Source organism: Spodoptera frugiperda, chromosome 14 (assembly GCF_023101765.2).
Source record: "Spodoptera frugiperda isolate SF20-4 chromosome 14, AGI-APGP_CSIRO_Sfru_2.0, whole genome shotgun sequence".
Classification (NCBI taxonomy): Eukaryota; Metazoa; Arthropoda; class Insecta; order Lepidoptera; family Noctuidae; genus Spodoptera; species Spodoptera frugiperda.
In genome coordinates, this window is record NC_064225.1 from 3,091,310 (window position 1) to 3,108,296 (window position 16,987).

The 16,987-nt window shown below is 35.2% G+C and overlaps 1 protein-coding gene across 2 annotated transcripts in view; it reads left to right on the top strand.

Annotated features, from left to right (window-relative positions):
- The window catches only part of LOC118279288 (lachesin), a 158,203-nt gene extending 148,473 nt beyond the window's left edge, over positions 1-9,730 (top strand). Inside the window, exons 6-7 of one of the 2 annotated variants that reach the window (XM_035598940.2) lie at positions 5,591-5,727; positions 9,409-9,730. In XM_035598940.2, coding sequence (XP_035454833.2) covers positions 5,591-5,727; positions 9,409-9,494 — 223 coding nt within the window. In that variant the 3' untranslated portion in view covers positions 9,495-9,730. The remainder of the gene's footprint in view (positions 1-5,590; positions 5,728-9,408) is intronic. The other variant, XM_035598939.2, reaches the window with a different exon arrangement.
- The last annotated feature ends 7,257 nt before the right edge of the window (positions 9,731-16,987 follow it).

Below are 16,987 nucleotides of genomic sequence, written 5' to 3' on the forward strand. Positions count from 1 at the left end.
GTTTAAAACGATAATCACAAAAACAGATAATCAACACTCAGACTCGATTTCGTGAAATATTTCAATCGTCATAACCACAAATCTTTGTCCCAATTTCAACTTAAAGCAAAGGATAAAAATAGATTTGCTCCCTTTGTCACCAGTACTGATTCAACAAGCGATAACTTCTTTTATATTTCCTTTGGTTTCGTAATCAACACGGAAAATATTTTATTCCGTAATTTTCTATGGATACATAAATATATTTTTATTCATTCATCATTTTTCTCGGTTTGTTTCTTCAAATTGCACTGATGTGCGTACATTTTTTTTCATTAATTTTATTTGTGTTTTTCCATCACAGATTTCCTATGCTACGTTGCTGTGAATGCGTTTGGTTATCACCAATCATATTCTTTGATACACATAGCATAGCACTGGTGGAAACGGACTCAGCTAAGCTGTGTTCTTTATATGGAAAGATGCGTGCTATGAATGGCTTCCCTACTATCGATTCGTCGCATTCTCGAGCTGCGTATCTTCCTCGCACAGCTACATAGCTTAGTGTCGGTGGAAACGGTCACATATTTGCACAGCTTAACTATTACATTTTCGCTAGTAGCGTAGCTACATAACACATCTCTAGTGAAAAAGCACCGTAAAGAGAAGTGTCATAGTTTATTAAACATTCTAGAATATTTTGTATGTTGTTGTCCTTAAGGTCGATATTCTTGTGTCATCTTTTTTCCATTCATCTCTGTCAATCGTAGTATTTGTAAGTTATAGAAGTAAAAAATAGTAGTTTATTTTTGGCTTAAAATATGGTTTAAGTGATTGACATCACAGTTTCATCATCTATGTTTGATAAAATATTCCTTTCATTCGTCCATTCTTCTTTCATCGCCATTTTTAACATCAACATCATTGTCTATTGCCTTTGGCGAGGCGAGCAAAATTTTTCTCCAGTATTGTAATCTTCAAACACAACACTATCTCCCATTAAAGCCGTGGCAAATAATTTTAGAACACCTTAACCTGGTCGATGTAGGTAGTCATTATAATTATAATTTTAACACAATATATTACCGTAATATATGCATTATGAATACAGTGATTATCCAACCTTTAGGAAGGATTATGTTGTAAGCCCCGGAAAGGGTTGTTTTAGCGAACTAAATAATAATACGGTTTATGTTTTGAAATTATTCATTTCTTAGTTCCTGATATTATTAATGCGAATTTATTTTCCTGTTTGTGTTGTTTAGGGTTGCGTAGCTAAATGGCAAAAAACGGAACCCTTATAGATTCGTCATGTCTGTCTGTCTGTCTGTCGGTCCGTCCGTCCGTATGTCACAGCCATTTATTTCCGAAACTGTTGGGCCTACATGGTTAAAACTTTGTAGGTTGATGTACTCCACTCCGGCAACCGCTATTCGAATTTTGAATAAATTAGGGGCATTCCATACATGGAACTGATTCAAATTTTTTTTCCAGCTTCCCTATCCGTGATGTGTATCTATGGATAGGAATTTGAAAAGACATTAAGATTTCTAAAACCATTTTACGCCAAAATTAATCGTTTGAAAGTTAGATGCTTCCAAAGTGGAAAAATTAGTGTAATTTTAAAAGTTAGAGGGACTCTAACTTTTAAAATAAGAGAGTGAGAAAGCTAAAAAAAAATATGCTGTAGATTTTAACAGAAACTTACAACGAAAATTGGTTTGAACTAGATATCATTATTATTTTTTAAGAAATAAAACATTTTCAAAAACCGCAAATATAACTTTGTCGATCATACAAACACTATGTAAAACCAAGTTATTTTATAACTTTTATATTACATATGTCATCTACTTGCTGCTGCGGAACCCTTCATGGGCGAGTCCGACTCGCACTTGGCCGGTTTTTTTACGTCGTAGTGGTATGTTTTTTGTGTATAGACATAGTTAAGAGGCCTGAGTGACATAGAATAATTTGTTTCTTTCGCCATGCGTATGAGGCCTCGGGTAAAATGTCACAAACAGTCACTATTTAATGTACCTAGTCATTTTCTTCATATCGTATGGAGCAAACACATTATAATATGACTTAAACATATATTTGTTATCATCACATTATATTGATTGCCTCGTTGGCCGAGAGGTTGCAAGTGCGACTGCCGGGCAAGGGGTCTTGGGTTGGCCAAAGTATTACTGGGCTTTTTTCGGTTTTTCGAAAATTTTTCAATGGTAGCACGGAGTCTGGAAATGTGCCCGGTATATGGCAATAGGCTCACCACTTATTACATGGGACTTACAACATAAATTGTGAAATGTGGGTGTACATTGGCATTATGTGCCATAATGTGCACCTCTGCCTATCCCTTGAGGGATAAAAAGGCGTGACAATATGGAAAAAATAATTAATAAATCGTATATTTGTTATTATTGTTGCTGACAAACTTAGCCAAATAGTGTTTCTCTTTGAGCTAATTTGAACACTATTTAGAAATACAGCATTACAACAGTCGCGCCGCATGCCCGTAACATTCCTAGACAATGTAGGTGTGTGTAAAGTAGTAGGCATTACAGCTCTCTGTGGTCATGGTACATACATGGAGCTGTTCACACAGAATTTAATACTTAATTTATTTAAACATTTAATTTGTTTGAAAATTTTCTTTTTTCGTTGATATATTTAGTTGTATTATGCTTTTGTGGACGAGTACTACTTGCAGTTTTATCAAGCTCAAATTATGAATGATCTACATACTGTATACTTTCAACTAAATCAATATGTTTTCCAACTAACCCCGTACTACAGACATACTAGATGTAAAAAATTGTGAAGATTTATAAGTGTATGTACGTTTGATCATCATTCACGCAAAAACTACTGAACGGATTTGAATGTAATTTAGCACAGAGATAGATAATAGTTAAGAATAGCACATTTGCTACTTTTTACACTAGATATGCGAGTGAAGCCACTGTTAGAAGCTAGTTTTATTATAATGGCCTTTTGATAGGAAGGCTCTTATACATATGAATTTTGTAAATGCCAAGCTCATTAGGAAAAGGGTAGACAGAAGTGTGTTCAGTAAACCCACTCTTTGCAAATTATGTTATTAGTGGTACGTGTTGGGGTTGAGCATATTGCCAAATATCGGACCCAAATTCGACCTTCGTAGTTACATAATTATATTGAAAATCCAATAATTACTTGTTGATGATCGGAGCTTATACGAGTACCGTTAGGTGTACCCGGAGCTGCGGACTGCCTAGCGGGTTACTGGGGCTCCGGCTCGAAAAGCGGGAGTAGGAACGGGGTGGTTTTTAGTCAGTAAGAGTCTGATACTTGCTCTTCCCTAGACAAAGGCGGGAGAAGTCAATTTTCACCATTTTTATTATAAGTCCCATGTAATAAGGGGTTTTATTTTAGGGGGGAAATCATCCAATGACCTTTCCGCCTTGGGTGAGACGAGAGGGGATGTCAGACGCTTACTGACTAAACCACCCCGTGTAATAAGGGGTGAGGCTGTTGCCATATACTGGACTTGGGTTGAGCACAAGAAATTTTCGCGAACTGAAAAAAGCGCAACAATACTTTGCCCGACAGTCGCATTTGCGAGCATTCGAGCAACGACTACCATATTATTTTGTTACAAAAACCCCAAAACGTGTAAAATAACTGCAAAATTTCTATAATGCCAGAAAACAAGGCTTAATATTATAAACCGCACCCCATCCAAATACCAAAATGATACAGAATAACGAAAACAAAAGATTTATTCAAAAGGCACCCTTCCTGCTTACCCCCATCGGGTTTAATTAAAATGTTAAGTCGAGCAGCGCGATTAGTTCAGTCCTATAACAAAAGAGAACTTTAAGTGAAATACCGTAACTATACCGTTTGTTAAGTTCAGGGATATTTTGTAATACTCGTCCATAGAGAGGGACTAGAGGGTCGACCCGGCTTTTCCTGATACTGTTTTCCGGCATTTCCATATTTCCATTTGTTTACTCACTCTTCTCTATAGAAATATTGTCCTGAAGAAATAATAAAACTGCGTTTACCATACGATCATCCGTGACGATATCCCGTCTTAAGTTCTAATGTTAGTATTCTTAAAAGCAAAAAACAACTAGTTAGTCATACGTAATACTAAGTTATTCACCCAGTAATAGTATTAGGTTAGAAGTCGGTGCCATAAGTTTCAGACGAAATTATTCATTAAAACCTTAATAAGTAGATATCTTATATTAAATTGTATAATTTTATCACACAGTATAACTGTGACTTCTATATAATATTTATAATATGTTAGAGGGATCGTGGCACCGACTTTGAACCTATCATTGGGCTATCCTATAAATGCTATATGGCTAATAATCTGTGGTTATTATGTGTCTACCCTTTAGAGTTACAAATAAATATTCAAATCAATTCAGGTCTTCGAATAATCAGTGAAAATACTCCTCCTATTTTTGAAGTCGGTTAAAAATTAACACAGAGATTAGATTTGATCTAATTTAATTCAGTCGTTCACGAGTTTTGTGGTTAGCTATGCTTGTACTTCTTGAACATAAATATTTAATTGACGTTTTGTTAGTAACAGTAATCAGTAGCGATAAAGTCATTCTTATTGGATAATGAGTTTGATTACCTTAACAGGACTGCTATTCTTTCACTTTTAACAAGAACCCTGATGAAAATCTAAACAACATCTCGTAAAAAATTAAGTATTCGTTTTTGCTCTTTTTTGTAGCGAAACCGACTACGAAAAACTATCTCCGTCGTATCCTATTTTCTATCCCACTTTATTAGAGGATCTTAATAAATCCTTGCCCAACATCCATGTAGCGCTCCCACAAAAGTAATTACAATCTACAACAAAAGCATTCTCATCTGAAAAACGTAAAAGAAACTAAAATGAGCCTTAAAACGAACTGTCGGAAAACTCGATTCAGTTTCTCCCAATCTAGGTCAGAATTCCCTCTTTCCAATCAGGTGGATTGACAGTAGCATCCATCTGTCCTGACTGGTCGGAGTTCTCGTTTAATCAAATGTCGAATCTGTTGGTTCTTTAATTGTTTCAAGCTGAAGTTTGGATCGGATAGCGATGTTGTTGGATGTTTATAGGGTTGAAAATTGAATGGCAGTTTTTTTGTTTGGGTGTTGATGATTTTGTTTAATTTCTGGAGGTTAAAAGAGTTTGGTTCCAATTTAGTTTTTTTGTCAATTTTATTTCATAATAACTTCTGCCAGCGTGATATATAAAGTATCCTATCACCCAGTCAAAGTCAACTTTTACCCTGTCTGTATACTAAATTTCATTAAAATCTATTCAGTAGATTCAACGTGATTGACGGATAAATATTGAAACATCTAAACAACCATTCTTTCACATTATAATATTAGTGTAATGACATAACCAATGAAGTCTGTGTTACTTTAAATAATAACTTTTCCTGCGTATTAGATCGCATATGTAATTACCGAAGTACATACAAATCTCAGGTACCATTTCAGGCAACGTAGTATAAGTAGAATTGATTTTTTTCCAGATACTGATCTAACGATAATAAGCCTTAACAAAACTACAATTAAATTCAAATTCCTTTGTCCACAGTGTAAAGACGGAGGCGACATCCAACGGCGCCCTATCACGTCTGTACATAGCGAATGCCAACAGAAATGACTCAGGGAACTACACATGCTCACTGGCAGACGTCGCCGCGTCCGCTGTATCAGTGCATGTGTTGAGAGGTAAGGAAAATGGACTTTATTTATAAGGTGTTAAAGTTTAGAATGACTCAGGGAACTACACATGCTCACTGGCAGACGTCGCCGCGTCCGCTGTATCAGTGCATGTGTTGAGAGGTAAGGAAAAATGGACTTTATTTATAAGGTGTTAAAGTTCAGAATGACTCAGGGAACTACACATGCTCACTGGCAGACGTCGCCGCGTCCGCTGTATCAGTGCATGTGTTGAGAGGTAAGGAAAAATGGATTTTATTTATAAGGTGTTAAAGTTCAGAATGACTCAGGGAACTACACATGCTCACTGGCAGACGTCGCCGCGTCCGCTGTATCAGTGCATGTGTTGAGAGGTAAGGAAAAATGGATTCTATTTATAAGGTGTTAAAGTTCAGAATGACTCAGGGAACTACACATGCTCACTGGCAGACGTCGCCGCGTCCGCTGTATCAGTGCATGTGTTGAGAGGTAAGGAAATTGGACTTTATTTATAAGGTGTTAAAGTTCAGAATGACTCAGGGAACTACACATGCTCACTGGCAGACGTCGCCGCGTCCGCTGTATCAGTGCATGTGTTGAGAGGTAAGGAAAATGGACTCTATTTATATTTTTTTAAAGTTTAGAATGCCTCCAGGAACGGCACATTCTGGAGCTGCGGCCTACCTAGCGGGTTTACCGGGGCTCCGGCTCAAAAAGCAGGAGTAGGAACGGGGTGGTTTTTAGTCAGTAAGAGTCTAACACTCCCTCTCGCCTCGCCCAAGGCGGGAGAAGTTATTGGATTGGATTTTCCGCCCTCAAAAAAAAATAAAATAGGAACAATACATTGCCGTACTCAGAGTCATTTAATGATTACTTAAACTATTCCTTAGTAACGATTTTGCCTGTCTTGTCTTACCATTTCTGTCTGTTTATTGATCTGTTTATTCCTAAAATGACGGGACCGATTTTGACGGGATTTTTATTGGCAGATAGCTGATGTACTAAGGAGTAACTTAGGCTACTTTTAGAATTTATAATATTACTAAACTTACATTACTTTTACATACATAACCACACGCCTGACTTCCATGAGGGTAGGCAAAGAGAATGTTACGAATATAGGCTACTTTTATTAGTCACAAAATCTGAAATCCATGCAAGTGAAGCTGCTGCACCATCTAGTAAAAAAATAAAATGACACTCTTTTGCTTTAACAAACAAATGTGAAAATTACTTCATAATATTTTAATCACAACGTCAAATGTTTTTCACACAACCATCCACTGTTATCACACGATAGTTTTGTTTGTCCAAATTGTATACATATAATTAATCACGGAATATTAATTAGATTGCATTCTAAACGTAAATGTTTAATGTCATTAATTTGAGCGGTATTTCATTAAATTAGCTATGTATGCAGCGAAAGAGTTATTTATGTAGTGTGTTGTAGTAATTGGCGTTCCATAGTCTCTCTGCCTACCCTAGAGTGGCCAACCGTACTATATTATATAGTATTGTACTATGTCAAAGAAATATATAATACGCAAAATACTACACATATTTCGTACACGCTTTGCTCAATCAAAATATTTTGAAGATCAATCAAACTGATGGAATCATAATACAGATATTTTTGCATTTTACCATTTAATTATGCATATCAGACTAGTAGTTTCAGAGTATTGCGGGTTCAAACAAACTCTACAGTAGGTATAGAATTTTAGTTAAAAATGTACGATTTGCATAATGTTAAATATATTTTTTTATATCGTCACGCCTTTTATCCTCGATGGGTATAAGCCGTAAAATTAGCCAAATTCTAGTTTCGCAAGTGTCCACAAGAGGCGCTCTAAAATTTGACGTCATCGCGTAGTGGCATAGACCATAATACACTACACCTGACCATTTTCCCACGTTTTTTACCACTTAATACTACCATGGAAGTATATATTATATTATACACCATACATAGCTAGTAGACTCAGCTCTGTGTAAAGCCTAGGACATACATCATTACATCTGTTTGAGCTGGCTCGCAGATTTTCAGCACTCCTTTGTGCAACATAGGGGCTTGTAACACAAGCGTATCGAAAACGTGAATTTTGATCTTTATCACTTTGTGTTGTGGTTGCTTTTGATATAATCGGGATTTATGGTATATTCTAGGCGTATGAAATTTGGAACAGTGGTAGGTTTAAGGTCTGTTTTTAAGGGTAAAAAATACCCAAATACTTTTCACGAGAAGGAGTGTCAGACTCTTACTGACTAAAAAACACCCCGTTCCTACTCCTGCTTTTCGAGCCCAAGCCCTGGTAAACCCGCTAGGTAGTCCGCAGCTCCGGAGCAACTAAGGGCTGGAATAACAAAAAGGCTGTTTTTTATCTCACCGAAACGCAAGCAAAGCCATTGGCATAAGCTAGTTTAATATATTTAGGAATTTATTATTAAATTCATTATAACATGCGTGAGACATACTAAATTAATTATCATGTTATCGGCTTACTCACGTAACTGTTTGACGAGGAACTCAGCTAGTTTCAAGCCATGCTAGAGGCTCATATTCATGAGCAGTATTCCGCGACACACGACGCGGCGACTGTCGCACTGCTACTATAGCGTATCCTTATAGTGAGTCTACATATTTTGGCCTGCACTTGATTGGTTGAAACTACTATTTAACTATCAACTTGACAATTTTAACACAAGTTTACCATTTATTTACTTCTAATTCTTAACAGAATAACCCTCTTTACGGGAGCATCTAAAAATATCCTATAACACAACCTAAAATCAGGCCAAACAAAAAGAAAACGCCTAAACTAGGCTTTTCCATTATCCCGGACCCAATGGACCTAACACGAAACATCGGTAATGTAAAATATTCCACAATCGTAGTCAAAATTAAATCGAGACGATTTTTTAAATCGAGTAGCCGAGTTGAACCGAATCGAATTGAATTATCGAATCAGAAGAATCGATTTTCTTTGAAATTCTCGAAAGATGGATTGTTGCTTTTATATTTAGTAATTCGTCTTCGTTTTGACGTGAATTGGAGAAAATGTGTTATTCAAAGCTAGCGTTCTGTGAAACGTGTCTTTAGACTGTGTTTAGCGTGAAAAACATTATAATTTATTATGAACACATCGATTTTTGGCCAAAACTTTTAGTCGGTGCATAAGACATCGCAGAGATTATTTATTATTTATCTCTCCTAATTTAGCTCTGATCCATCCATGCCATCTGTGTACATTATATGGAATGCAATAAAGTATTGAGTATTGAATGGCATATGATAGTTTCATTAAACAAACTTCTATTATATGATTAAGACGTCACGTGATTTTGACACGGTCCTAAAATTATCCATAGGGATGCTTTCCCACCAGAGATATGCTGCAACGTTGCTGTGGCTTCTACCAATGATATTCATTGGTACATATGTATAACAGCACAGGTGGAAACGGACTCAGCTAAGCTATGTTTTATATATGGAAAGATGCGTATACTCGAGCTGCGTATTTTACGCGCACAGCGACATAGCTTAGTATCAGTAGATATGGTCACAGAGTTTCACAGCTTAGCTATTACACGTAGCACGTCTCTGGTGGAAAAGCATCCTTACAGAGATTGAATCTTATTGTTCACTATTCTAACATTTATATAAAGCATATTTAATACAAAGCATTAATATATTTCTTTCTTTCACAGGCGAAAACCCGCTAGCGATGCAACGGGGAGGCGCATCATGCAGTTCCGATTCATTGCTGGCTGTAACCGTCGCTTTCATCAGCTGACACATAGCCAGCGCGCTTTGGACGCGCAACAATGCGTAATAATCGTAATATTAGTCGCAATTACTATGTTCGTAAACGCTAGAGTAATCTTTCTCAGTCGGTATTTGGTTGTATCGTACTTTAATGACTTCTCAGAAAAATGAACTTTGATATCTATGTAATTGGTTTTGATTTAGCTTGTAGCTGTTCTTGGAATTTTAATAGGGGGTTCATTATTCTGAAATGTATTTTATTTTTAAATCAATAACGTTGCAATTTGTTTGATAGTAAATTAGGACATTATTATTTATATTTATTTTATTTAAACGCTGTTTGAAATTTGTAAATTCATGGAAATTTACAAAAATAAGCTTTAATCCCTCTGAACTAAACCTTCTTTTACAATGATCACAACCTAAAAATTCACACTAAACGGCACACTGCAATACCATCTCCACATTGTAACACATAAGGTCTACTTTAGCACTACACACTAATGCACTTACTTATCTCTTCGAAGGAAAAATGTAAGACCAACGGAATTAAGGTCAAACGTTCTACACACTTTTCTAGAAATTTCCATTACCGCCAACGGATTTTATGAAGCTTAGATTTAATTTAAAAGATACCTTATTTTATTCGAAATAAATCTGTCTTTTGAATAACGTATTGGAATATTTAAGAAAATACCTTAAATGGATTAAGGAATAAGGTTTATTATCGTTTGTTAGTTATTTTTGGCAACGCACTTGTACTTCTAGGATTGCGAGTGTCTATGGCCGTGCCGATTACTTATGATCAAGTGATCCGTCTCAGTAATATTATTTTATATCATAATTGGGGTCATCGCACTCATACATGGCATAGACATGGCACGGCGTTTCTACTTTGAAAACTATACGCTGTAAGCGCGCCGTCCGCACGCTGGCAGCGCGCTTACAACCTTTTTGTATTGACGTTACAAAATATATCATACGACATAAGATTTAATGTTCAAAATTAAATGACCGTAAGAAAAAAAAATACGTGTCTAATATTCCAAAATAATCTACAAGACTGTCATTAAAATAAAAATTCGTCCCTTCTCCCTACCCTAAAAATCTAGGGAGGCCTTTGCCCTGCAGTGGGACGACCATGGCTGAAAATCAAATAAACAAAATAACCTATTAAACAATTTTCCGCCTTAAAATAACCTATTAAACAATTTTCGGCCTTAAAAAAAAGACCTTAATACGGACATGGAAACTGCAATCAAAAATCACTTGAAACGCCACCGAACCTGACATTGACAACCAGAGGCTATAAAAAAAGATATTCAAAGGTCTCAAGACTCAGTTTATGGCCGCAGCCGGCTACGTAGGAATCTTTATAGCCGTTTTATAGCCTATCGTTTTCACACACGCATCCATGCATCGCTTACTTAGGAGTAGGTTTGGCCCGCTACTTTGTTCGTGTAGGCAGATTTTTTTTTGTCTTGGTACACTAGAATTTCTCTTGTCATGGGTGTGGGTGTCACATTACACTCCAACAATTTTTGGATCAGTAGCTGGTTGCCCACTGCGTCAATCGTGCAGTCACTTCTGGGTGTTAAAAACTATGCCCAGGCTTATCAGCTATAAAACAGAAAAAGTTTCATCAAAATTCGTTTGTCAGTTCTGATGATGAGCGTGTGCAAACAGACATACAATATTTTTTTCTGTAAATTCTGTATTACGATTTTCATTCCCTACTTTTACCTATTTTTGTTTTATTAAAAAATATGATGTACAGACATACGATTTTTACTTTTTTCTTATAAGTGAAGCCACACGCCTCTAACCCTCTAACTTTCATCAAAATAATGACTTGTCAAATTTTATTTATTACCCATAAAATATGGGTTAACTGTAATTTGGCGTTTTGATTCTTAATGCTTGGGGTTTTTTTATAGTTGCAGATGAATTTATGGGTAGGGTTTAATGTTTTTATTTTGTTTCTTGTTTGGGTAAAAATAGTATTATTGTATTAATATGGGCTTTCGTTGCCTGATGTAAATTCAAATGAATAAATAAATGGGACGCCAATTGTTACGAATCTTACATATCTCTTTCGCTGTCATCAGTCTTTTCATGCATGCTCGTTGGTTAAGGGTACTTTTAATTTGGCCGTTCTTTGATATATCTTCTCTTTAATATATTATTAATCTAGGGCGTCCTCTACCGTTGGCCCCATTCATATCCACCTTGTATATTTATTATTTATTTTTATTCTCTCCATATATTTGTTTGAAAGATTTCTATGAATTTGTTTGATGGCAGTTTTAGAACAATTAATTTGAAAAATTCATGCATTTATGATAGCAAACACAGAAACGTTTATACAAACGCAATTTAACTAGAAATATTACGTGTTTGAATTCCAAATATTGTGTGATGAAATGTTTGACTAAAGTTTAAAACTGCTATGAATATTAAAAGTGTATAAAAATATGGTATTTGTGAGTTAGGTTTTCCCGTGAAAAATAAATATGGAATAGTTTTCATGCTGACATGTTGAAACCAGTATGTTACTAATCTGATTGCTGTGTTTGTATATTTTTGTGGTTTGCTACCATTTATTAGCTATTGATATATATTTTTTTCATTTCCCGACTCGCTAGTAAAATGGATGTAATGCCTTAGTGCAGTACATAGTTGCTCTCTCTTTTGCGTCTGTTCCAAAATCGAAGCGAGAGAGAGCTACTAAATACTCGTTACTTGACAAAATACTAGCGTAATGCAAACACTGAATGAGAGCAATAGCTAGTCAAGTCTTTTGAAGAAGAATTCAATTTTATTTTTTTCAGTTTCTAAAAAGATTTTCCCCAATAATTGTTTGTTTGCCATGTATAAATCAAAGCCAAAGTTAAAGTCAAAGTCAACTTCAAAGCCCTGCACTAGCAGTGCTAAATTTCTTTGTTTAAAAGTAAAAAAAAACATAATGCTTAGATCATCCTTTTTTCATCCGTGATCATGTCGCTTGTAACAGTGCCGAAATATTGGAAACTCATAGAAAAAGAAAAACATGGTAAATATCCCGTTTCAAGTTCTAATACCAGCATAGTTCATCCTGTCAATCAAACCTATACACGTTACACAGAGCTCATGTAGTAACTGGAAGTATTACATTACATACACAAAGCAACTCCAATACCTCATTATAAACAAAATCAGCAATACTTTGTAAAGAACTCTTGCAAAGCAAAACAATAAAGAACTGCCCTTTTCTGATTCCAAAAAAAAAACAATATGAAAGTATCGTAATTTCTACCCATTAATTCACATTTAAGTCGAAAGTTCAACGTTTTTTTATTCAAAAACAAATAACTGGGAAGTCATTAAAAGTAGATCCTACCATATCCGACTGTTCGTTCTCTTAAAGTATTATAAAAAATTCTAAATAATAAAGAATGTTAATTTTAATCTCTATTCCGTAGTACGTTAAGTTGATTGTTCGTTGTACATCGTTTCCTTCTGGCTGACACTTTAAGTTTTCAAAGAAAACTATAAAAAGTAATATATTGTTGAAGTTTTGGTTTTAAAAATGGAATTGCGTACGTTGTTTCTTGTTGATGTCGCGTCGTAATATTTTTAAGAGTTTTTTTTTCTGTTTTATGGCAGTATTTTAAGTGTCATGTTTTATTTTTTTGCTTAAAAATATTAAGGGCGTGTTTTCTAATGCTTGATTTAGTTTCTGTAAGGAAAATATGTAAAATTGTCCGTCAATCAGACTAAAATAAAAAATCAAGCGTTATATAAACAGCCCTAAATATTTTTGTAAATGAAAAATATGTAAAAAATAATTTTCCTTGAAATTGTGTATGTCATTATTTTTTGTTTTTAAACAAATATTTGGACATGTTCACTTGTAATTTATATTTCAGATACGAAAGTAATAAAAACTGGGCGAAATAGAAAAAAAACTTTCAACTAATTTTTATTTTAAATAAACTGTGCATTTTATACAAAAAAGAACTTTAAGCCACACGCATATAGTAACGAGTTTAAAATACATAAAAAATCCATCCATTTTTCTGCTGTCTAATCTACCTCTGACGGCTTAGTATGAGTTTGTTTTACGTTTAACGAAATCGTTCAGCCCTCTGATTGGTTGGTTCATTTGCGCTCGCTCATACGGCAGCTTCAGAAAAAGTAGCGTTTGGCCCTCTCATTAGTTGGTTCATTCAAAGCGGCTCATATGACACTCGTAGAAAGAGAAGGACCAGTATTTTATGGTAAGGGTATATACCACCCAGTCATGCAACACATACTTTAGATTACTAAGAATATTCGCGAGCCGTATCGCTACAATTTTACGTAAGGTTACAATTTATATTTTTTTTTAGAGAACAGAGATTAAAGTTTCCTAAGAAAAGGAGGATCCTCTGACCAAGCGAGGTGATTATGCCTGACGAGCTTTCTGCCTAACTGTTGTTCGTTGGGATTTTCTAACCATTTACCATTCGCATGTAAACTTCATATGCACGATATAGGATTTATGACGTCTTCCGTTGATTTGCTCGACGATCGTCTATGTGCGACTTCTATCATCTGTCACTTGTCATGTGTTACCACAACTTATAGTTAATTGAAATGTTACAATTGAAGTAAAACTTTTGAATCCCAAAGAATCTATTGTTCAACTGTTTACCACTTGAATAAAGTTTCAAATAAGAATAATTGAAAACTGCCAGTACAAGAATAGAACGATAAACTTTCAAAAAATTGAATAAAGAAAACAAATCGAATTCTTACCGTATTTGAATTTGAAATTAGTTTTCTATTCATATTACTATCAATTGTAAATTAGGTACCAAATACATGAAAAATAGTGGCTAGACCAATATGATAGATGCCTTGGGAATTCTATTTTTCAAAGAAAATATTTCATCAGTACAAAGTCAAGTAAAAAAAGGATAAAATATTGCTTGAATTCTATTATATCGGTGTTCATTTGTTATTCATGATGGCTAGTTCGTTTAATGTCTTTCTTTACAACGTAGTCGATTATTTTGGTATTTTAAATCGTTGCTCTAGTTTATTCACTGTAGAGTTTTGCGTTTGACAAGGTTTTTTAAACGACTTTTTTAGGTGAACATTTTCTTGAACGAAACGTGATTGATTCTTTTCGATTTTTTGTTGACAAATGCTCAAAATTGATATCGCACTAAACTGCTATTTATTCTCCTAGTTAACTGCTAGTTTTTCTAGATTTTACATTTATAACTTCACGCCTTTTATCCCCTAATGGGTATACAGAGGTCAGAGGTGCACGGTACGGGACATAATACTTAAATTAAATTGTGTTATATTATAAGTCCCATGTAATAGGGGATGAGCCTATTGCCATATACTGGGCACAATTCCAGACTCCGTTCTAGAACTAAGAAATTTTCCAAAAACTGGAAAAATCTCAGTAGTACTTTACTCGAACCGAAAATCGAAGCCAATATTCTGATATTATTATAGAGACAGTCAAAATTCTTTTTCTCAATAAAAACATGTTACTACTGCAAAAATTTATCCCCTCAGATTTATCACTGGTGTAATATTTAGGCATGTTTTCGTTAAGACAGTGTAACCCTCCCCCCCCTCGCCACGCGTCATTAAGCTAATCGCCTGCTTAATCTAGTGTGTTTGTAGGTATTTTTTCCAACCTTCTGAGTAAACAATGTGCCTGTGTGTGTGTGTGTGTGTGTGTGTGTGTGTGTGTGTGTGTGAGTAAAGGCAGACGACATACGTCTCGTGTCGTGTTGTGACGCGCCAGAAACATTGGTTTTATACAATTCTTGTAAACATCTTGATCCGGATGTGGCGACACTCTGACAAGTGACAGATGACAGATGACACGACGAGCAAATCAACGGATGACATCATAAATATCCTGCATCGCACATACGAAGTTTACATGCAAATTAACACAGATATGCGTGAAAGTTCGGGTGTTCCCTGAACAGAGATTTAAGACGCCGGCTTCTATGCATGAAAGTGCGGGTTTTTGAGCTATCATATGTAGCTTTCAATCAATAAAAAATACATTATTATCAATAGACTGTTATTAATCCATTAAACACGGTTGAGTGTCCAACCGGTTGCCGAACATGTAGCGATTTTGATTCCCCCACGGAACAAATTGTTGTTACGGACCTGGGTGTCATGTTTATGTGAAATTGTTTGTTTGTAAACGCACTCACGACACGGGAGAAAATCATAGTTTGGTGGCATTGATTTTTTTTTAAAGAGAATATACATTTATACAATAGGCTCACCACCTATTACATGGGACTTATAAAATAAATGATGAAATGTGGATGTACATTGTATAGCGGCATTAATGTGCAGCTCTGCCTACCCCGTCGGAGATAAAAGGCGTGACGTTGCATAGAATATATTTAATTGTGCAATGAAACTAATATTGTCCTGTTACCCAACTCTCAGATCTCTTCAGCGACAGGTCATTTATAAATATTTCTTTTAAATAGCCACCAACATTTTTCACTCACCCAATTTCCAATTACCGAAAAAAAATAAAAAAGTTCAATGAAAAAAAAGTGAGTGTTTTAAGTAAAATTTTGTTGAAACATTTTTAGAAAATTCATTTACATAATTATTGCGATGTTCAAAAATATTGAGCTTCGGGTCGATGTTTTCGGTTGTACACAGAATCCATAATTAAAAAGTACTCGGAATTCTACCACGCCTTTTGATGTTTCAATATTTTATGCAACTATGAGAAAAAAGTAATGATTTTAACTAATAGGCATGCATATTTTTTATGTTACGTTATAAGCCGGTAAACGAGTTGACGGATCACCTGACGGAAAGCAATCGCTGACGCCCATGGACCCTCAAAGACTAGAGGCGTTGGGCCTCCGGTAACCTCACTCACAAAACGCAAACGTTGGTTCACGTCGGTTTTCTGTGATGTCGTGGTATCACTACGGTCAAATCGGCCCATTAGCCGACTAGTTACGCATTTATAAGCATGACTCTCTCACATTTGAAAGAAGCCAAAAGGTACCTAGCAACATACTTTTTTAGTCATGTCCCGTGTTAAACTCACTACTCAGCTTTAAAATAATTGTCAGTGATAATAATTGCGAGCGAAAAGGAACAAAACCTATTGTCAAATGATTACAAAAAAGAATAAACCGCAAAATATTTCAACAAAGACAAAACAGGAATCCACAACAGTTAATATACAAGATAAAATTATTATTTTTGACATACATACAGAACATGTAAGGAACAAAAGTAAAAATAAAAATTGACACTAACCCATGGGAATAAGATTCTGTACATGAAAACACCGTACAAATGACAAATAAGGCATATCAAGAAACAAAATTAGCGAACAGAAAAAATTAAGGCCATTTTTTGTTTTCTTTCTTCATACGACCATTTTGAATTCACCAAACATGTTGTTTGTATGATAGGGGGAAGCAAAAATGTGCTTTGTGCAGATTGTTTCTTTATCCCAATTCTTTTTTTAGAACG